Below are 24,096 nucleotides of genomic sequence, written 5' to 3'. Positions count from 1 at the left end.
AACAGCCAATCACAATCAACGTTTCCATGAAAGTTACAATTTATAGATGAAATGGGCCCGAGCTCTCAACAAACGATGGTATTTAATTTTGCACTGTAGCTGCAGATGGGGTGGGGCCTGTGGGCTATGGACCACAGAATTTTCATGAGCAAAATGAAGAAAAGGGGGGGGGAGGAAAAGCGGGTGATGTATTATTTTCTGAATATCTTTCAGAAAATTAGACCTTGGTTTTGAAATGGTCACATTTTTGTTCGTTCGCTTTGTTTCCTCACTGCCTTTTAGAAAATAATGTTTCCCATACCCATACGCCATTTCTGCCCCCCCCCAAAAAAAAAACATGGCTCATTAAGCTACTGATGTCTTCGTCTATCTTGTCACATTATTCTCTAAAATTGTCTCACGACTTCAACTCTGTATTAAAGGTTTTCGCTGTAGTGTAAACTGATCCGATGACACAAGTCCTTACGCCACTTAGGGTTGGGTGGTCTGTTTACGTTGTGCTTTAGGATGCAGAACCGTTTCAGAAACACAAACATGACAGATAGTAAACACACTGCACGTCGTTCACATCACAAGTTGTGTTTATATACAGTTGCCATAGCAACAGCAATGATGTCAGGAAACGTGCTATTGGATATGACCTTATTGTGTACTTTTCGAGAGGACGATGATCGTCGTGACATTTTCATTGTTTGAAAACATCTATTTGAAAAAAATAAAGAAATGGGTTATAGGGGGTGATACAGCGGTTAGAATAACAATTCAATAACTATACTCCGCTGTTATTGCAATTTCATGAATAATAAAATGACGGGGCTATATGAGTCGGAGATTAATGACTGCTATTACCATGATTACAGTTTTGAATTCTTGTTTCATTTGTCATCAGCCGATTGTTGCCATCATAAAGTTTTCAATTGTTTCATTTTTCGTCTTCTGATCGTCGGTTATAAATCACTTTCTCGGATAACTCATCACAATATAAATATACATTCAAATGGGCAGCGTGTAAAAGAAAGTATTTCATGTCCCCGTCTTACAAAGAGATACGATTGATCCAATCAGTCGTAACTCTATGGAAATCCATCAGTGTCATATTTTTTTCTGCAGAAATTTGCAAAATGTCAATTGTAAACAAAGGAGAACACATCAAATTGTCAAGAAATCAATGAATTTATGGATATGCATTCATATCTAGAATTTTTTTGAACAAACATGCATAATATGTTAACTTTGCTGGCTTTCCATAGTTGCGATTGATCGGATCAATCGCAACTCTTTGTAAGACGGGACCCAGGTGTTGCATCTGTTCCGAGTGTTTTATGTTGGCTTATGTAGAATGAACACCCAATGTATTCATGCAGATTAGCCTAAATTGCAGATAATGTTCAGATTAATTGGTATGCCCAATAAAATTTGAAAAAAGGGCGCTTACATCTCAAATTTATTCTAACGGATTACACAAGAAGGTAACATTGTGACGAATTCACGTCACAACAAGTAGTAGTAGTAGTAGTGGTGGTGGTGGTGGTGGTGGTAGTAGTAGTAGTAGTAGTAGTGGTAGTAGTAGAAGTAGTAGTAGTAGTAGTAGTAGTAGTGGTGGTGGTGGTGGTGGTAGTAGTAGTAGTAGTAGTAGTAGTAGTAGTAGTAGTAGTAGTAGTAGTCAGGCGCGGATCCATGGGGGGGGCCGAGGGGGCCTTGGCCCCCCCCCCCTTCGGCTAGAAAAAAAGAGAGAGGGAAAGAAAGAGAAAAAAGGGGAAGAGGGGAAAGAAAAGAAGAAAAAGAAAAAGGGAAGAAAAAAAAGAGGAAAAGGGGGAAAGAAAAAAGGAAAAGAGAGAGAGGAGAGGGGGAAAAGAAGAGGGGAAAAGAAGAGGGAAAAGAGAGAGGAAGAGGGGAAAAGAGAGAGGAAAGGGGAAAAGAGAGAGGAGAGGGGGAAGGAAGGGAAGGAAAAGAGAGAGGAAAAGGGGAAAGAAAGAGAAGGAAAAAGAGAGGGAAAGGAAAAGGAAAAAAAAGAGAGAGAGGGGAAGAGGGGAAAGGAAGAGAAGAAAAAGAGAGAGAGAAAAGGAGGAAGAGAAGAAAAGAAAGGGGAGGGAGAGGGGGGAAAAGAGAAGAAAAAAGAGAGGGGAAAGAAAAGAAGAAGGGAAAGAAAAAAGAAAAAAAGAGAGAAGAAGATGGGAAAGAAAGAGAAAAATAGAAGAGGGGGAAGTATGAGAAGAAAAAGGGAGGGGGAAGGAAAAGAGGAAGAGGGGGGAAGAGAGAGGAAATGGAGAAAAAAGGAAAGAGAGGAAGAGGGAAGAAAGAAGAGGGGAAAAAGAGAGGGGAAAGAAAAGAGGAAAAGAAGAGGGGAAAGAAAGAGAAAAAAAGGAATTGGGGGAAGGAAGAGAAGAAAAGGGAGGGGAGGGGGAGAAAAAAAAGAGGAAGAGGGTGAAAAGAGAGAGGAAGAGGGGAAAAGGAGAAAGAGGAAGAGGGAAGAAAGAAGAGAAGAAAAAAGAAAGAGAGAAAGGGGAAAGAAGAGAAGAAAAGGTGAGAGGAAGAGGGGAAGGACGAGAAGAAAAAAAAGAGGAAGAGGAGGAAAGAAAATGATGTTTGAACCAAAAGGGCGCTGAAATGATGTTCGAAGGAATGTCAAAATGCTGTTCGAACTGGGGGCAGAATTGATGTTTGAACGGGGGGGGGCGAACTAATGTTCGACGTAGGGGCGCCAAATTGATGTTGGAACTAGGGGCGCCAAATTGATAATCGAGCTAGGGGGGGGGGCCAAATGGTATTCGAACTAGGGGCGCCAAATTGATGTTGGATCTACATGTAGGGGCGCCGAATTGATATTCGAACTAGGGGCGCCAAATTTATGTTAGACCTACATGTAGGGGCGCCGAATTGATATTCGAACTAGGAGGGCGCCGAAATGATGTTCGAAGGGATGTTAAAATGATGTTCGAACTGGGGGCCGAATTGATGTTCGAACGGGGGGGGGGGGGGCCGAAGTGATGATCGACCTACATGTAGGGGCGCCGAATTGATATTCGAACTAGGGGCGCCAAATTTATGTTAGACCTACATGTAGGGGCGCCGAATTGATATTCGAACTAGGAGGGCGCTGAAATGATGTTCGAAGGGATGTTGAAATGATGTTCGAACTGGGGGCGCCAAATTAATACTCGAACTGGGGAGGGGGCGCCACCGTGATACTCAAACTAGGGGGGCGCCGAATTTATGTTTCCAACTAGGGGGGGGGGCGCAAAATTGATACTCGAGCTAGGGGGGGGGGGGTGATATTCGAACTAGGGAAGGCAAATTGAGTTCGAAGGGATGCCAAAATGATGTTCGAACTGGGGGCCGAATTTATGTTCGAACGGGGGTGGGCGAATTGATGATCAACCTACAAGTAGGGGCGCCGAATTGATATTCGAACTAGGGGCGCCAAATTTATGTTAGACCTACATGTAGGGGCGCCGAATTGATATTCGAACTAGGAGGGCGCTGAAATGATGTTCGAAGGGATGTTGAAATGATGTTCGAACTGGGGGCGCCAAATTAATACTCGAACTGGGGAGGGGGCGCCACCTGATACTCAAACTAGGGGGGGGGGGCGCCACTTGATACTCAAACTAGGGGGGGCGCCGAATTGATGTTTCCAACTAGGGGGGGGGGCGCAAAATTGATACTCGAGCTAGGGGGGGGGGTGATATTCGAACTAGGGAAGGCAAATTGAGTTCGAAGGGATGCCAAAATGATGTTCGAACTGGGGGCCGAATTTATGTTCAAACGGGGGGGGGGGGGGCGAATTGATGATCAACCTACATGTAGGGGCGCCAAATTGATGTTGGACCTACATGTAGGGGAGCCAAATTCATATTCGAACTAGGAGGGCGCCGAAATGATGTTCGAAGTGGGGGCGCCAAATTCATACTCGAACTAGGGAGGGGGGCCGAATCGATGTTCGAGGTAGGGGGCGCCAAATTGATACTCAAACTAGGGGGTACCGAATTGATGTTCAAACAAGGGGGCGCAAAATTGATACTCGAGCTAGGGGGGCGAAATAATATTCGAACTAGGAAAGGTAAATTGAGTTCGAAGGAATGCAAAAATGATGTTCGAACTGGGGGCCGAATATTGTTCGAACGGGGGGGGGGGGGGAATTGATGATCGACCTACATGTAGGGGCGCCGAAATGATGTTCGACGTGGGGGCGCTACATTGATACTCGAACTATAGGGAGGGGGGCCGAGTCGATTTTCGGGGTAGGGGGGGCCAAATTGATACTCAAACTAGGGGGCGCCGAATCGATGTTCAAACTTGGGGGGCGCAAAATTGATACTCGAGCTAGGGAGGCGAAATGATATTCGAACTAGGGAAGGCAAATTGAGTTCGAAGGGATGCTAAAATGATGTTCGAACTGGGGGCCGAATTGATGTTCGAACGGGGGGGGGCAAATTGATGATCGACCTACATGTAGGGGCGCCGAACTGATATTCGAACTGCCGCCTTGTTGTTGGCTCATTGTTCCATATATTGAAAGTTTGAAATGCCTTGGCCTTGAGGTTTTTAGGCCTTGGGTTTCCATGCCTTGGCCTTGGGGATTAAAGCCTTGGTCTTGGGTATTAAAGCCTTGGCCTTGGAGGTTTGAGCCTTGACTTACAACACTGATGGATATATTGACAGATATTATTTACAGAAATTTTGAAGTTTACTTGCACACACTAAGAAATAAATGTTCAGAATTGAATCCCGAAAGGTTGATGCAAAATCAGCACCCTATGGGTTCAAAAATTGAACCCCTGATTTGGGGTTCAAAAGTTGAACCCTGTGGTTGGGGTTCATTTCTCAAAATTGCACCCCTAGGGGTTCAATTTGAAATTTAGGGGTGCAGTTTTGAACCCCAACCGCAGTGTTCAATTTTTAAACATAATCAGGGCCTACTCTGATGAGAATTTAAACGAAATTGAAAGCATCAAATGGTTAAAATAGAAATCGATCGAGTTTCCCACTCGCATTGATTATTTTTTTAAAGTGATATTACATTTATTCATGAACACATCATTTTAAAACCATTATTCAATTGCCTCTTCTTCATGCATAGGCGGATCCAGGTGGGGACCCGAGGGGCCCGGACCCCCTATGGGTAGAGCAAAAAAAGGTGGGAAAGAAAGAAAAAGGAAGGAAAAGAAAAGAGAAAAAAGGAAAGGAGGAAGACGAATTAATAAAATAAGATGAGAGGAAGACTTGGAAAAAATATTTTATGTCACTATATAAAATTTTCGCTCCCGCTTAGCGCTCGCATTGCCTGTTAAGTGATCCACATAACACGGAGCTTAAATATCAAGTTTGGAAGTCAGTATACAAAACATATTTCTCCTTGGAAATTGAACTTTCATTAATTTTGTGATTTATATATTGATTTTTAAAAAGTGCTCTGTAAAAATGTCAGTTTTATGGCCTGAATATTAACACTTTCCAATTGCGCTGCGCGTTCGCGAATTGTGATGTATCAGGTACCTATTATTTTCATGTATAACATAAAGTTTTCAAAATATCCCTTTTCAGATCTGATTGTCAAAACGCCAGAGGCGTCGATCCTGGGGGGGGGGGGCGATCGCCCCACCAATGAAAATATTGGGGGGGCAAACATATCGTTTTGCCCCCCAATAATTCCGCAAGTGCAAAAAATAAAATAAGATTGTAGTGTTACACAGAAATAAGCAAGCGAGACTGAGATACACAACTCATTCTTTATTCAAAATCGTGCTCAAAATGTCCGCTTTTCAGATTGGAATACAAAAATTTTCAGCCCGCGCTTCGCGCTCGCATCATTTCTTTAGCAAAAACCTTACTTTTCATGATTAAATAGGTGAACAGAATGACCCGTTTTCAGTTTTAAACCCCAAAAGAACTCCCGCTTCGATTTGCAATAATCTTTTGTTGGATCTTATTTTATTTATCTTGTTCTTTATTAAAAACTCAATATTTTTCAGATCGAAATATCAAAATTTTCAGCTCGCGCTTCGCATCTATTGTTTGGTTTGTAGATACCCATCTTAATCATTGGTACCAAAAATGCTTAGAATATCAAGCTTTCAGGTCTCAGCTCGGTCTCGGCAGCACTCGCATTATCTGTGTAGTGAAATATGTATTCTCCTCATGAGTTACTACAAACAGTCCTAAACAGGCACCTTTTTCCTGTTATCAGGTCAGTATATCAAAAAATTTCAGCTCGCGCTTCGCGCTCGCATTAATTTGTTTCTGTGATATGTGTCTCTATCTCATGAATCATATATATTTATATATATATATATGTATATATATATGTATGTGTGTGTGTGTGTGTGTTGGTTTGTTGGTTTGTTTTGCCTTTGGAAAGTTGCTTCATGATTTTTGCCCCCCCCCAATCTGAAAAATGGATCGACGCCCCTGCAAAACGCATCAGCTAGCGCTGCTATGCTTGCATTTTTGATTGGCGGGTTATGTATGTCTCAATATTGATTGTATAACAAACTACTTAAAATCCCCTTTTCATGACAGTTTATCAAAAATTTCGGCTTATATCAACTAATTAATGATGCATCCTATTCATAAATAAAAAGGTGCTTGAAATGTTCAGTGTTCAGGCCATAATATCATCAGATTCCGCGCCCTCATTATGCATTAATACTAATATATCAATTTAATAATTAAATTGTCACTTTTGTTTTATCTGGTGCTTAGCAAGGTGAAGATATATAGTCATCATATTCATATGATAACATGTCCTAAGGATGTCAAGGTCCTATGTCTCAAAATTAAAGTAATAATGAAACATATCAGCTCTTTATCAAGTGCGATTTATATCCACCTTACAAGTTTCCTACAAAGTGTTTGAAATAACAGATCGGAATATCAAATATTTTATGCTCGCGCTTCGCGCTCGCTTTTATTTTCATGATAAAAGATTGTTTAGAATGCCTAGATTCTAGGTCTAAATCTGAAACACGCGCGCGCATTTTCATTCAGTTATCCAGTTTCAGATCACAATATCAAAAAATTCTGCTCGCCCTTTGTGCTCGTATTATTAATGTAGGAAGATCCCCTTTCTCATCCCTTTCATGATTTACAAAACATGAATAGAGTATCCCGTTCAAGGTCGAAATCTCGATTTTTTTACGCTCGCGCTTCGCGCTCGCATAATTTGATTGTGAAATATGTAATGTCTTCATGGCTAAATGCAAGCAGTCCTTAAAAGGCACTTTTCGATCAGTTCAAAACGTATACAAACATTTTCTGCTCGCGCTTTGCGCTCGCATTATTAATGTAGGAAGATCCCCTCTTTTTCATGATTTAGGAAACATGAATAGAGTGTCCCGTTCTAGGTCTAAAACTAGAATTTTTCCGCTCGCACTTCGCGCTCGCATCAATCGTTTAGTTATATAGCTATCTTATTCATGATTACAAAAACTGATTAAAGTTTTCCATTCTTTATGTAGAAATGTCAAAAATTTTCAGCTCTCGCTTCGCGCTCGTATTATTTGATTGTGAAATATGTAATGTCTTCATGGCTAAATGCAAGCAGTCCTTAAAAGGCACTTTTCGATCAGTTCAAAACGTGTACAAACATTTTCTGCTCGCGCTTTGCGCTCGCATTATTAATGTAGGAAGATCCCCTCTTACTCATCTTTTTCACGATTTAGGAAACAAATAGAGTGTCCCGTTCTTGGTCTAAATCTAGAATTTTTCCGCTCGCACTTTCGCGCTCGCATCAATTGATTTGATTTGATTTATTGTTTTCTTCTGCATGACTGCATCCATAACATTCGCATAATACATTTTTCACAACATAATAAACATAATATGTTAGCATTTTTGGCATGAATCATAAATAAAGAGTACTAAAAAAATAATTCCAGACAAAAATGATTAACTATATGATATTCACAATTTGCAGGAGGATTGTCATCATAAGCAGATTGCTTGAAAAAATTACAATCCCAAACTTATACTAATTGAATTAATACATTTATAAAGCAGAATTGGCATATATTTTCAAATACGAAACATGAATTCATGCAATATTATAGTATGAAGATGAAGATGATAAATATGAGGGTGACGGTGATATGATGATGTTGATGATGATGATTATGATGATGATGAAGGCCATGGAGATGATGGTGGTCATGATGAAGATATTGGTAATGACTAAATCGAAGGAGGAATAAATTTACGATAAAAAGGATACGACACAGAAATTTTACTTCAAATATTCTGATAATAACATAGATTTAACGTTTGCCTTAAATGAGTGAAGAGACGAAGATTGTTTTACACTGCTGGTAGAGAGTTCCACAAATCTGGACCATGGTGTCTTATGGATCTCTGCGCAATAAGCAGTTTTGGGTTGATTAAATGGAAATTTGAAGAGTTACGGGTAGGGTATGAATGAATAGATGTATTCAGAGAATAAAAATTGTGGAATGAAGGTAGGTGGGAGCATGTTATTTACGTACTTAAACATAAGTAGTAAACTTTGAAGTGTATTTATGTCAAATACTGTTAGAGTCTTTAGTTTATGGAATAATGGATTTGTGTGTGATAAATATTGGGAATCAGTACAAATTCGAATTGTTTTTTCTGTAATTAAGCAAATTGTATTCAAGTTTTCCATTCTTTATGTAGAAATGTCAAAAATTTTCAGCTCGCGCTTCGCGCTCGCATTATTTGATTGATGAAATATGTCATGTCTTCATGGCTAAATGCAAGCAGTCCTTAAAAGGCACTTTTCGATCAGTTAAAACGTATACAAACATTTTCTGTTCGCGCTTTGCGCTCGCATTATTAATGTGGGAAGATCCCCTCTTTTTCATGATTTAGGAAACATGAATAGAGTGTCCCATTCTAGGTCTAAATCTAGAATTTTCCGCTCGCACTTTGCGCTCGCATAAAATTGTTTTGTTATACTGTATAGCTATCCTGTTCATGATTACAAAAACTGATTAAAGTTTTCCATTCTTTATGTAGAAATGTCAAAAAATTTCAGCTCGCGCTTCGCGCTCGCATTATTTGATTGATGAAATATGTCATGTCTTCATGGCTAAATGCAAGCAGTCCTTAAAAGGCACTTTTCGATCAGTTAAAACGTATACAAACATTTTCTGTTCGCGCTTTGCGCTCGCATTATTAATGTGGGAAGATCCCCTCTTTTTCATGATTTAGGAAACGTGAATAGAGTGTCCCGTGCTAGGTCTAAATCTAGAATTTTTCCGCTCGCATAAAATTGTTTAGTTATACTGTATAGCTATCCTGTTCATGATTACAAAAACTGATTAAAGTTTTCCATTCTTTATGTAGAAATGTCAAAATTTTTCAGCTCGCGCTTCGCGCTCGCATTATTTGATTGTTGAAATATATAACGTCTTCATGGCTAACTGTATGCAATCTTTAACAGGACTGATAGGCCTAGCTTTCCGATCAGTTCAAAACGTTTATCAAAAATTTCTATTCGCGCTTCGCGTTCGCAGTAATTATTGCAGGCACATCTTTTTTCAGAATGTTCAAATTTTAAGAAAAAATAAATACAATTTCAAAAAAATTGCTCGCGCTTCGCGCAGGCATTATAAAATAAGGATTATGATAGTATACATTTATGTTGATTTAAAGAATAAAGCTAAGAAGTGACTTATAGGACTACCCCCTTCAAAGAAACAAACGAAAAAAAAACATCTTCGAGCGGCCGATCGGGGAAAATATGGCTGAAAAAAAAATCAGAAGGCTGGATCCGCCCCTGATTCATGTGCCTATGAAATAAGATAATTTAACATGCATTTAAGGCACTTATGATTGTCTGGGGGAGGGAGGGGCCGCCATTTCATGAAAATTACACAGGGGCGCCAAAATCAGGTCGAATTTGGGCCCCCCTCCCTACGAAATCCTGGATCCGCGCCTGGTAGTAGTAGTAGTAGTAGTAGTAGTAGTAGTAGTAGTAGTAGTAGTAGTAGTAGTAGTAGTGGTGGTGGTAGTGGTAGTAGTAGTAGTAGTAGTAGTAGTAGTAGTAGTAGTAGTAGTAGTAGTAGTAGTAGTAGTAGTGGTAGTGGTGGTGGTGGTGGTGGATTACATGGTTACCAGTAGCAGGAAAGGTCTGACCTGACTGAAATATCTGAGACCCGTTTCATAAAACTTGCTACTATTACAAATTTGCATCAACACTGGTGACTACAATATTAAGCTACTGAAACCATGCAATTTGATTGCATGATTGACAGTAAACTTGTTATAGAGCTCATGGAAAGTTTGGGCCTGCAAGAAACTGTAGTGGAAGTTGTTAGGGTTAAAGTGGAGTAGTTTGAAATGAATGGGCCACGTGTTGAGAATGGAAGATGATGAACATATGAAATAAGAATGGGAACTAGAAGATACTGAGTGCATGGAAGGGAAGACCAAAGATGAATGTCTCAGTCACATTTCCCCTACGGCAGCCTACGGCAAGTCGAATAAAAATGAATAAAACGGTCGTTTTCGACTCGCCATACAGCCGCCGGAGAGGAAGTGTGACTGAGGTATAAATGGGAAGGTATGGTGTAGAATAAGGGCGGTAAGTTTGGTCTGAACGATGAGGGTGGATGTTATTGTTAACAGAAAGAAACAGGAAGGAGTGATCATCGTGGCATGAGATTCATTGAAATGTAGTTACTGAAATATTTGATAAACATTAGCATATAGATAGGGGCTTGGGGACATTGCCCCCAATTAAAAAAAAGAGAAAGGAAAACGAAAAAATATTTTTTTAACGTATCAGGACCATGGCCCTTAAGAAAAAAGGGGGGAAAAGAAAGAAATATATATATCACCTTGTATAACTTTTGTCGAAAATCGGTCACAGAATTATCTTTTAATATAAAAAAGTCACAAATTTTTATCACTCGCTTTGTTCAATCAACTTTTTTAATAGAAATTTTGCTCTTTTTATCATGTCTTGCCCTTCAAAATCATATGATGATGATGGTTTTGGTAAAAGGTAAGTAGGAAAGAAATTCATGACATATTGAGAGACATCATAGCTTTGCCAAACTTAAGTTTGAATGATCGCAACTTCAAAATGTATTTTGAATATATTTACATGAATTTTAATGCACTCACTCAACTCTCACGGTTCCTGTACAAAATAGATGCATGCTACAGAAATACTGCATTTCAGACACGTATTGAAAACAGCATGATGGCTTTTGAAATGTGTCAGTTGGTAAATATTTATTTTGTTGACTTCCATTAACCTCAATTTTCATGATCATCATGATTTACTTTCTACTCTTTTATCAGAGCATCAAAAGAATCATCATGCGATGATATGTGAAGTGGAATCCCAACCAAGTCTTCAAGACTATTTATAATTCATAATACTCAAAACACACATGTATACATATAATAATCAATAAAAACTCTGAATTCAATTTCAAAACTCCCTGTCTATCTCCATTCCATTGTGATTACCCTCAACCTCTAATCATAATAATAATCGGGTTATTATAATGCGATTAGACATACATTGTATGCATCTAAGCGCTTACAGCATTACAATCATCCCGGTTATCAGATTCAATAAGTCATTCCCTAGGGAGTATCCCAGCCAGTCGCCATTGAGTCGCACACAACACTGGACAAGCTACAATGACTTTCAATTCCTCCCACGTACCCATTTAACACCTGGGTGGAGAGTGGCAAAGTGCCTTGCCAAAGGATGCTAGGCCAGGGTGGGGTTCGAACCCATGACCTTCTAATTGCAAGGTGAGAGGCAGAACCACTACACCCGGCCTCTTCCAGTCACAAGATCGAGTTCACAACTTTCTAAGTTTTGTAAAACTTCACAGAAAGATATAATGAAATAGGGTTCGATGTCAAATTTTCATCAGAGCAAGGAGAATGTTACTTCTCTTGACAAATAGGTAATGCATATATGCACTTCCTCTGCACAATGAGTACCAAAGGAAAACTATGCTATATAATATATCTCTAAAAAAACAAGAAGCATTCTACCTTTTTATGGGATGGTGTTATCTAATGTAGTACCAAGAATAATTAAAAAGCACCAAAAACTTGACAAAAGTAAATCAACATTTGTATCCTCTTGACTATCCACCCTGTTATTATTTTAAATAAAAACAAATATACAGATAATACCAAAATTGCTAATAGTAAATCTGCTTGAGTAATGAATTCTACAACTGTACAAGCTTTAATTATCATTCTAGAAATCTTTCCCTTTAGTTACTGCATGGTCTCTAAAAATTGTCAAAATTGATGAAAAGAATTTTAGAAAGCCCATGTGATTCTTGATTTGCTGAAAACTTGGCAATGAACTTCATGAACTTTTATCGTGAGTAAATTCTGTAAAGACATGACCATAAAGAGCTTTGGAAAATTCCTGACAGACACATGGTGAGTTTTTGAGCTATAGATGGCAGCAAATATCAATCTGCAGTGGTGTCGGGAGATACCTCTACCACCATTGCACAGCTTTTGTACATATGAAATTCAGTTTTGGGAATAATTCTGGGGAGGTATTCTAAAATAACCTTATCTTCATGTTTGCAAATTTCAGAATAATTTTTGAAGGTGTTCTTGTAAATGGTTGAAGTGCACAAGATTGGGTCCATGGACCAACAGTGACAACCCCTGTTATTCACAAAGATGAATTTCATTGCTCAAATATTCTCATTTTGGATATGGTATGTCCATGACACCAGCAAAAACACAAATCAATATTGCATAAGTTTCTCCATAACCATCACTTCATATGAAGCCCAAAAAATGAAATACAGAATGAATACAATAAATGAAATGAAGAATACAGGCAACATAAAGCAATGAATTCTGTGCATGCATATCAATTCAAAGTAAATCAACCTTCCATGGATCAAATAATCATCCAAAGTTGAAACGATTATTCAGACCAGTTGCATGTATTATTCGCTTTTTCTTAGACAAATATCATCGAAGTTGAATTTATGTATCTTTAATCCAAAGAGATTTTAATGCGACATTCTCTCCCCTGTAAAAGCAAAATAAATATTACCTCAGGGAAATACATGTATGGGTCACGATAATCTCGAACTGCAAAATAATGATTTTTTTCACACACACAAAAAAAATGTTGGTACATGCAGGTAAATATATTCATCATTAATTCTTTAATTCTTAATACACTAGACCACATGCACTAGTGTAGGTATACACATAAATGTATGTTTCCCTTTGTTTTAATAAAAAGGCAGAATGCTACTTGGGTTTGAAAAAGTATAATGACTGAGAAATAGAAGGGCACTAGATGGCATTTTGAATAGTGTTATCCTTTTCAGTGCTGAGAACATACAAGGTGAGTGTTTCATAAAGCATTCGTAAGATAAAAGCAACTATAATAACATTTGGTGAAACTTTCTTATGCGCTAAACCATCACCAATGAACATTTAATGGTGAATGTCATTTACCACAGGAAGGGTCGTTCACCAGTCGTTTTTAAAGTCACTCTTAAAACTTTCGAACAGCTCTATGAAACAGCCCCCAGCTCGATACCGCAATAATGGGGCACGTACATTCCATAAAACTTGTCAGCAATTTAATAAGCCTCCTGTTGTTAGCTACAGAAATCAAGCCATTTGATTGAATAGACACACTTTGCAATTGACAAATAGTTTACAAATGACACCAATGTTAAATGCGATGGATCTTTTTCCTGTAAATTTCCTTGATAGCATGAAACAACCTTGAAGACATTACACAAACAATACACACCATTGACGGCAATAGTAAGAATACTACACACCCGAGGTTGATTTGGAACAGCACTATCACACCTATGCCTCGGCGTTTGGGCAGTTTGTTTCAAAGGTAACAAACATGTGTGATTATTCTGATGCCCAAGCAAAAATAATGTGTATTATTTGTTTTATAAGAGAGTAATTTGGATCCTTGTTATATGATAAATCATCCTTATCTTATAGACGTCAATGCAGAGGATTACCTTTAGTTTTCGGGAGAGATGCAACAAGTGCCCTCCCCCCAAAAAAAAAGATAATCCTCTGTGCTAACATTCATGCCTCATCTCAAAGCCAAGACCAGTCAATAGAACTAGTCAATGGTATCAGTCAATAGCAAAATATAAATGACTGGTTATGAGACAGAATTCATTCGATCATTTGATAAGGATTCATATCACAAATAATAATAAGTTATACAGGCATGATATTCCCTCTGAAAAATAGCCAAGGGTCGTAATGTCACCGCAGAAGTCCAAGGCGCCCCAGTCGGGGCTACAAGCTAAAGAAATCGAAAGTAATTTGTCAAGGTGAGTCTGCTTGATAGTTTTATCATTTGACTTTAAAAAGCATTTTAAAAAAACAGCATGAGAATGTTCTTGGGCAAAGGATTTCCCTAAAAAAAAGGGGGGGGGGAGACATTCAGATTTTAATCGAGAGTATACCATGCTTTCTTAAAAGAATTTCAATTGCATAATAAAAGAATGGGAGAAATTAACACATTAAAGGGTTCACAGGTCTCTCTTCAAATGGTCTGGAAGCTCTCTACTTATATAACATGCCAGATAAAACTTTGTAGACTGAATGGCCTGAATTTAAAAAGAGAAGGAAAATGGGGAACAAAACCCTGTCCTATCATTTTAAGCACAAGTTGGGTAATACTGAGGGACTCTGCAGGGTACTCAAAGCCCAATGTAACATTATGTGTAATAAGGACAAATAAGTGCAAATTGCCCGTTTGCAGTCACTGCAGTCTTAAAAAAAAAACAACACAATTTGATCATATTTAGTGAGTGCGTAGCATTGTAAATCCTAGGTGGAAGATTTAAGATTGAATAGTGAATTCGAACCAATCTGTTTTATTTGGTCTCAGATCGCAAGTAAGGCATATTAAAGGGGAATTGACATCTGTTTTCATGGGTAATTTGACACCATCCGGATATAAAATCACACATGGTCGAACCATGGATGATAGAGATTTATAAATGAGCAGATGTTATGTAATGCCACTGTAAAATGTCTTTAACGTTAAAGCCATTAACCCACTTGACCTGGTCTGACGGTTGCCCGAAGGTTATGAAAAAAAAATAATCAGGCTTGGTCAAAGAATCTCTTGCTTTCCCCGAAAAATGCCTCTGTCAGAGGTGTTTCATATGCTTTTTGCAAAGTCTGCATTCAGCAAATAATAATGCCTTCCCCATGAAAACTGACTCCCCTTTAATTTTAAATTTTAAAAAAATGTAGAGAAGGTGAAAGAAACACAAGAATAATCATTTATTGTGAGTTTTCAAATTCATTTTATGATATTTTAGAAATGATATCATGAAATGAAGGTCCTTTGCAAAAGATTGCTCATCAAACGCCCTAAAATATTTAACAAACAGGCGCTGCTACAGTTAGGCCGGCTATTTTGTTGTGGTCCCATACATGCTCATCTGTGCCTTGTGCAGGACATGTAATTCTCAGAATAATTGGGTTAAGATATTACTATTTTGTTGATTCCAATGCTTTCTAGCACACACCACAGACTGAATCCATAAATTATTAGTATCATAATAACAAATCTGCAATAACAGTTTTCAAAAACTAATGAAATCCTTTCTTGAACTGATTGGCTGATAGGAGAACTTGTTATAGAATTGTACATTTGTTATTACAACAATTCTTTATGTAACCAAACCCAGTTAGGAGCATTAATAACAGTATTTCATAAGCACTTTGAAACAGTTTCCACCATTATTAAAAATTCACAACTAGTGGCCCGTAAAAAAAAAGCTTAGCAATGATCGTAGAACATTTTATATGATTGATTACATTGACTACAATGTACAATCAATCGTGAAATTGAACATGTTATTAATCGCTAACCTTTGTGTTACGGGACCTAGATCTAAGATGTATCTTTAAACCTTGAAGACTGACCAATCTCTAGCTACACAGCTTGCACCCTCATTTATTGCTTTGGAAACTGAGGAATTATCTGACCATCTCCAAATCTAGGAGTTTAAGGAACCTTGTCAAAAATCTGTGTCACGTCTCTTACCAGGAAGACCCGCTACAAATGCTCCCTGTTTCTTTTCATAGCAACTTTCCTGTATTCTTCATTGTCATGGCTATGATGAAGTATGAGAAAGGCTGCTTGCGGAATTCCCACATGAAAGACTTTCTGACAAGGTACCTAGATCTCACTGTCATGCTTTGTGTCATGATTTAAACCGTGGTCTTAATCGTGGATAACCACAATAATCGTATCAAGATCATATCAATTCAGTTGTGGCAATTGACAGTAGAAAAATTTTGAACGGTTTGAACTTTTTGGCGAACAGCCACAAAAAACCAATTGTGGCGTTATTAACAGATCGCAAAACAGTGAGAATGAGGTATAAGCCTCCTTGATGAAGGCAGAAAAAGTTCCTTCTGCCACTTCTAACGCCCTTCTATTTCTCATTCAACGTTTTGATTGATTATAAACTAGAGAAGCATGGATTCTGGCTGCTCCATATATCTCTTGAATTGCTGTAGCCATTGAGCGCCCACTGCACCATCCACCACTCTGTGATCACATACAAGGGTTACTGTCAGAATGGAAGCTGGACGGTATCTGCAAAGGGTCAAAAGAGAAATCAAAGAAATGGTTAATTGACAAAGCTTGGAGAATAAAGAATTGAGCTTTGCTTTAGGCAATGCCATTTACTTTTCAGCAAACATATTATTAAAACATCATAGACACCCTTTTTATAATCACTATGAAACAGTTTCCTCATTACAAAAATAGACTAAGCTGTGTTCAAGAAGAGTAGAATTTGTTCAGAAAATCAATAAAAATTTCTATACATGTTTATGTTTCAAGAAATCAATATTGCATCAATACTGTTACAATAGAAATTCATGGCTTTACAAATCAGCGGAATATCAAGAATTGAGAAATGAGCATAAATTTTTTTCTAGTATTTGAATTCATTTTAATAGTTTTTCCAATAATCTAAAATGAGGCAAATATTATACTTAGCAGAAATAATGTTCGTGTAAGGTAGACTAAACCAAACAGAACAAAAATAAATAGAAATGTAAGGCTCACCCTTCTTCAGCGTCTTCATCAGGTACAAATCTGTCTTGGACTGCTCCTACTCCCAAATGGCAGGCCTGTGGGGAAGGGATGATACCGGCTACGCCCCTTACTCCAAACTCACTGAAATTTGAGATGCTGAAAGTTCCATTCTATTGGGGGATGAATAAAAAGAAAAGAGAGAGAAAAAATGTGACTCACTTTGATTGTTCCTCTTTGTTTGCAAAGATTTCTGTGTCTATCAAGATCTATTAATCTGAATATTTCTTGTGATTTTCTTGATAACATTCTTTATTCATTCTCTACTCCCAGTCCCCCATGTCACTTTCTCTCTCCACCTTCTAATCTGCACATTCTGCTCCATATTGTCTATCCATCAAAATAATTTTTACTCCTCTCCTACTACATGTACCAATAGATCAATCTGTCTCTCTCTCCCTTTCTATCCTCTTTCTGTTTCTCATCTACTCATTCTGCTCCTCAGTATCTGTCTATCATTATGGATTTTTCCACCCTTAAAAGTAATCTGTCTTGCTCCCTCTCTTTCTCTTTTTCACCTACTTATTTTGCTCCTTTACTATCTACACTGTATCATTTCAATTTAATTTAACTCTTTTCTAGATTAATCTGTCTATTCTCCTCTATCTTTCTCTCCCTCTCTCTCTCTGTTTCTTGTATACTCATTCTGTTCATTCCTACATCTTTCCATCTATCAATCTATCTATCTATCTATCTATCTTTCTAACTTACTGCCTTTCTTCCTAGTACATGTACCAACAGATCAATCTGTATATAAATTTTTTCTCACTTTCTCCGCTCCTCACTATTTTTTGGTCTGCTCATTCCGCTCTCCCTTCTATCCACCATTATAACTTACTTTCTCTCTTCCTAGTACATGCACCAACAGATCAATCTGTCTTTTTTGCGTCATCCCTCTCTGGAGCGCACTACATTACTAATTCATGTCGAATTTTCCAGCTCGTCAGCCAATTTAAGCTGCCCGCCAATTCCAGCGTCACCCCCGGGGGGCCGGAGATCGCGCCACTCTAATCAGCCTAACCCCCTAGATGATCACCCGTGCCGGGTGGAAGGCTCATTAATTCACACCTTGAGCTACCACTGATTTGACCAATTTGGCACCCGAGTATTGGATGAGACATAAACAACAGCCCTCCTGCGATAGCACATTAAATCATTCTCAAGATCAATTTATTTGTCGTCTCCACTGCAACATGCAATGCTCTTGACAGTCACATATTTTTGTCATGCATTTCAACAGGAGTGCCCAATCTAATTTTCACCTCTCCGGGAGAGTTTAATGAGAAATTAGGGAAACCGTTTTCAATTACACAATTGCATTGAGGCAATGAATGTTTATGCATCAGGGGCGGGGGGGGGGGTTTATTATCAGCAGCTTTTTATGTTATACAGTAAAAACCAATTTCATATTTTATACATTGTTGTTACTATATGAACTTTACAGTACATGTAGCTGTTTTAAACTTTAATGTTCAAATTCTCAAATAACAAAGCTTAATTTTTCATATTCAATCTTCAATGAATTAAGCATAATTGTTTTTACATCTAAACAATTACTGTAAAGTTCATTTATCAAAAAGTGTTGTATTAAAGTTTTAAACATTATTTTTACTATGTAAAATCATAAAATTTGCATGATATCTCCTAAACAATCAGATGGACTTAGCAGGTTCTTTTACATGTATGTTCAGAAATTCAATCTATATTACTTTTTAAACCTTGGAATTTAAGCAAAATTGATACCTGTAAATAATTGCAGGATTGCAGAACAAAATCTGACAATATTTGCCTAAATAACTAAGATAATATCTCTTTACAAATTGTGATCAATAGTTTAAGGCCAGGACTACTCTCCCCCACCCCCCCCCCTGTTGCACCCACAAATGTAATAACGCCCACAAATGTAATAACGCCCACAAATGTAATAACACTTTACCCACAAATGTAATAACGCCCACAAATGTAATAACACTTTACCCACAAATGTAATAATTTTTGATCGCCCACAAATGTAATAATGACTTTACCCACAAATGTAATAAATTTGAAGGGATTTGTGGCGAATCCGTTCTAAACTAAAATCCTATAGTAATGCGTTCATATAGCACAAAAGTGCAGTCTTTTTTCAGACCGGGTTAATAAAACATCAAAGTACAAGTCCAAAGTTTTTCTTCCAGACCCGGATGTTTCAAAAATTATAATATAGATCCAAAGTCTTTTTTCCAGACCCGGTTGTTTAAAAAATATATGATAAAAGTCCAAAGTCTTTTTTCAGACCCGGTTGTTTAAAAAATTGTGATATAAGTCCAAAGTCTTTTTTTCCAGACCCGGTTGTTTCAAAAATTATAATATAAATCCAAAGTCTTTTTTCCAGACCCGGTTGTTTAAAAAATTATAATATAAATCCAAAGTCTTTTTTCCAGACCCGGTTGTTTCAAGAATTTTAATAAGTCCAAAGTCTTTTTCCTGACCCAGTTATTTCAAAATTTATAATATAAGTCCAAACTAAGATACGATAATGATATTCCTGTGGAAAAAATGGGAATCGAGCGTAGTCTTTTCTCCAGACCCAGTTACCTGATATTTAAACATTATGAATAGCAGTTTAAAAACAGTATAAAGACCCCATAATCTTATCAATGCTGGATATATAGCGTAATCTTTCAGCCCGACCATTTTTTTCTTTAAAAAACGCTAATAGTAAGAATTAAAAAAATCAAAGTTTAAGACCAAACAAACCTTCAACCTAAGAACCTGTTTTAAAAGAGGTTTAGAGTGTTGTCTTTATTCCAGACCTAAACAGTTACGAAAAAAAATCTTCTAACATAAGACCTTATATTCTTATTCTCTTGGAATAACACGAGTTTTTAACGTACTCTTTCCTCCAGACCCGGCTATCAAAAAAAAGTAACTGAAAAAAGCTCGAATCTAAGACCAAATTTCCAAAGCCTTTTCACCCAGTAAAAATATGTCTTTTTTAATAATACTACTACCCCTACAAAACATTGTAATAACGCGTGGGTAAAGCAGACATCCTTTCTCCAGACTTGGTTACTATTTGAAACATAAAATAGTTTTTACAAATATTCTAAAACGAATACCCAATAATCTAATTACTGTGGAACAACATGAAGACCGATTGTCGAAGATCGACTTTCCTCCAGACACAATTATTTCAGGAATAAAAAATCAATAAAACTCAACCCCCAACAACGAATCTAAGAACCAACAATCTTCCAAATTAAGACCATGCCTGTAGAAAAGCACACGTTTAGAGCGTTGTCTTTATTCCAGACCCGGTGATTTAAAAATGATTTAAACAATCCTAAAAACAAAAGACTCATATTTTTATTCTTGTGGAATAACACGATTATTATGCTTAGTCTTTCGTCTGGACCCGGTTATTTAAAAGATAAAGAAATATTGAAAAAAATGACAACTGAGACCAATCTTCAAAATTAAACCCACTTAAAATGCTTGGGCTTAGAGTGTTGTCTTTACCCCTCACCGACGTATATTATAACTTTTGAAACGACCGGGTCTGAAAAAAAGACTTTGGACTTGCATTATAATTTTTGAATTAACCGGGTCTGGAAAAAAGACTTTGAACGTATATTATAATTTTGAAACAACCGGGTCTGGTAAAAAGACTTTGGACGTATATTATAATTTTGAAAAACCGGGTCTGGAAAAGACTTGGACTTGTACTGTAATATTTCATTAACCGGGTCTGGAAAAAAGACTTTGAACTTTTGTGCTATATGAACGCATTACTATCATGACTATAGGATATTAGTTTAGAACGAATTCGCCAAAAATCACTTCAAATTTATTACATTTGTAGGTAAAGTCATTATTACATTTGTGGGTAAAGTGCATTATTACATTTGTGGGTAAAGTGTTATTACATTTGTGGGCGTTATTACATTTGTGGGTAAAGTGTTATTACATTTGTGGGCGATCAAAAATTATTACATTTGTGGGTAAAGTGTTATTACATTTGTGGGCGTTATTACATTTGTGGGTAAAGTGTTATTACATTTGTGGGCGTTATTACATTTGTGGGCGATTATTACATTTGTGGGTGTAACACCCCCCAAAAAAAAAGCAAGACCTTTTAAACTTATTGTCATAATAAGACAAAATAATAAGGATAAATGTAGTTGTATAGTAAAAATATCTGAAACTAGATACAAAAATTAATGTAGCTGCAAAATTCAGAGACTATTTATATCACTAGCTCAACTTTGAATTCTATCTACGTACATGTACATGTAGGTAACCATTCAAGGTGTATGATTTTGTGAAAGTTCTTTTTATATATGAAAAAAAAATCATTTCAAAATTATATCGGTTTATGTACTACATTTTGTACAACAATGTCTATACACAGTCCCTGTATATCAATATCTATCTCATACTCCTATATTTCAAAGATTACACTACATCAAAGAATATACATGCATGACGAAAAAGTGTTTAAAGGGGTGTTTTTTCAGTATTGGACTTGGGCTGCAAGTGCACTCATTTAGCATATAAAAAACACAGATTTTCCCACAAAAGGGTGTTTTTGAAAAACTGGTCAATCGCGGGATCAAAAGTATTTATGGTATGTTTTCTTTCCAGTCTTTTTTAAGACTAGCCAAAAGTGTTTAGGGTATGCTTTTTCCCCCAAGCTTATTCTCCGGGCAGGGCTTTTTCCTCCTCATTTCTGAAAGTGTTCAGGTTTTTCCCGATTGTAAGCAATGACCCTGGGAACGAGCCTGGGAAACGGGATAACTTGTTAAGTGGTCATATTCTGGCGACAACTTTTTAAGGGGCCAAAATGTGTAAATGAAGCCTGCAAAAAATGGTTCGGGGAGGGGGGCATTTTGCACAGAGAGAAAAAAATTTGTTTAGGGGGTGTTTGGGAATAATTAGGTCACTCAAGTGTACAATATATATTTTACTTCCCCCCATGACATATGACCCCTATCAATACACCATGATTACGCTTTCATTTTTACACCAACAATTTATCACTTCCACCACCATGACCGACAAACGCAACAAACAAAAAACAGAAAAGGTATACCCCACTAATTTCAACAGTTGGCCTGTTACAAAGACTACAGAAGGCATGAAAAATGACTCTAATTAGTGTGCAATCGAAAAGGTGATGAAACCTAATAACAAACTCCTGACACCATGTGCTGAAATTCACCTTGTAATAAATATCTCGACTGCCAAAAACCTTCACCCAACTCTTAATGAATGCATCTTTGGAGTGGCAAAGAAACACTTGAATGCAAAATTGACGAATCAATAATGTCTGAAATATGCAATTTTCCACCCGACTGCAAGGCGGAGAGCAATTATTGTGCAAAAAAATTCATGAAAAATTGATGACCCTAATCATAGGCTTGTCATGCAAATGTAATCAATTATACATAGGGAGTAATGGAAACTGGCAAGTCCGTATAACTTACTCCTGACATGTTACAGCGCCGGCTCCCATGCAATTCAAATGAGGTGCATTTTTTATGCACTTGTCAATTTAATATGCATAATGGTTCTCAAGGGGGGACCAGAGAGCTATTGATGTAGTATAAGTACTTGCTTTCTGCTGTATAATCTTCCCCGATGCAATGCCAATGTCATTTCATTTTTATTCCATGCTTTTCATTTGCATCTCATGGTTTGTGTAAATTTGCTTTATTTTTTTTCATGGAAACAAGTGGGATCTATTTTTCATTGCTTTAAAGGACAAGTCCACCCTAACAAAAAAATTGATTTGAATAAAAAGAAAAATTCAACAAGCATAACACTGAAAAGTTCATCAAGATCAGATGTAAAATAAGAAAGTTATGACATTTTACAGTTTCGCTTCATTTCACAAAACAGTTATATGCACATCTCAGACAGTTTGCAAATGAGGGAACTGATGACATCACTCACTCACTATTTCTTTTGTATCTTATTATATGAAATATTTTGATTTTCTCGTCATTGTCATGTGAAATGAAGTTTCATTCCCCCCTGAACACGTGGAATTCCATTATTTTAACATTTTGTAGTTCAAGCAAGGAGGTCCTAATCAAATTCGTAAAAATTGAAATGTTGTATAATTCAAACAATAAAAAACAAAAGAAATAGTGAGTGACATAATCAACTCTCTCATTTGGATGTAACTGGCTCGTTCATATAACTATTTTGTTAAAAATATTAAAAGCAAAACTTTGAAATGTTATAACTTTCTTATTTTACATCCAATTTTGGATTTTGAAATTTCGGCATTGTGCTTGTCTGATTTTTCTCTATTGATTCAAATCAACATTTTTCTGAGGTGGACTTGACTTTTAAATACGGACAAGTGAGAGACAACTAGTTGACATCAACCACAGAGATTTAAACAGATTTGCCTCGACAAAATTGAAAGGATGTGTACCGTCAAAGTTCAATCCCTAAGTACATTTTCCTAAAAATTTCTTTTATATGGTCCCTCCTATTTGTTTGAAATAAAAAAATCAGGGATATAAATATCAATTCTATCATGACACATATTGTACATTGTGCATCATTCCCCTGATATTTTTTATTACATTTCAAATCAGTTACATAGTTTTGTAATACTGTGAAGAGAAAATAAATCTCATCTCTGTTTAAACAGTAAGTCCAGATGAACAGATTCATTTTCTCTTCATTATTTGTATTTCTTCCTGGATGAATCAAAACATGCATCAGTTTCTTTCTATTTCAATGTGTCTACCTTTCTCTCCTTATCTTTCTTTCACTCTACATTTAGGTCTATTTAGGCAAGCATCTATTTTTCTACAGTCTCTGTCTCTCTCCATCTCTCTTTCTATATATCTCTTCAACTTTTCATAAACATTCTCTCTCTCTTTCTCAATATAAAATGAACATGTACGTATCCATTGAGTAAATAAAATTTATCCTTAACTATAGATTTCTTCATATTTAATCTGCAACATCTAGTTCTTTTCATAATTTTCTCC

General features: G+C 37.0%; 1 protein-coding gene across 1 annotated transcript in view; it reads right to left on the bottom strand.

The window, feature by feature from the left end:
• Positions 1–15,007: 15,007 nt before the first annotated feature.
• The window catches only part of LOC121416042 (dihydrolipoyllysine-residue acetyltransferase component of pyruvate dehydrogenase complex, mitochondrial-like), a 35,532-nt gene continuing 26,443 nt past the window's right edge, over positions 15,008–24,096 (bottom strand). Inside the window, exons 12-13 of the mRNA XM_041609484.1 lie at positions 17,075–17,214; positions 15,008–16,597 (exon numbers count right to left, since the gene is read on the bottom strand). Coding sequence (XP_041465418.1) covers positions 16,468–16,597; positions 17,075–17,214 — 270 coding nt within the window. The 3' untranslated portion in view covers positions 15,008–16,467. The remainder of the gene's footprint in view (positions 16,598–17,074; positions 17,215–24,096) is intronic.

Source organism: Lytechinus variegatus, chromosome 1 (assembly GCF_018143015.1).
Source record: "Lytechinus variegatus isolate NC3 chromosome 1, Lvar_3.0, whole genome shotgun sequence".
In the NCBI taxonomy this organism is placed as follows: Eukaryota; Metazoa; Echinodermata; class Echinoidea; order Temnopleuroida; family Toxopneustidae; genus Lytechinus; species Lytechinus variegatus.
The sequence above is the reverse complement of the archived record's forward strand: the minus strand, read 5'-3'. Positions and strand labels throughout refer to the sequence as shown.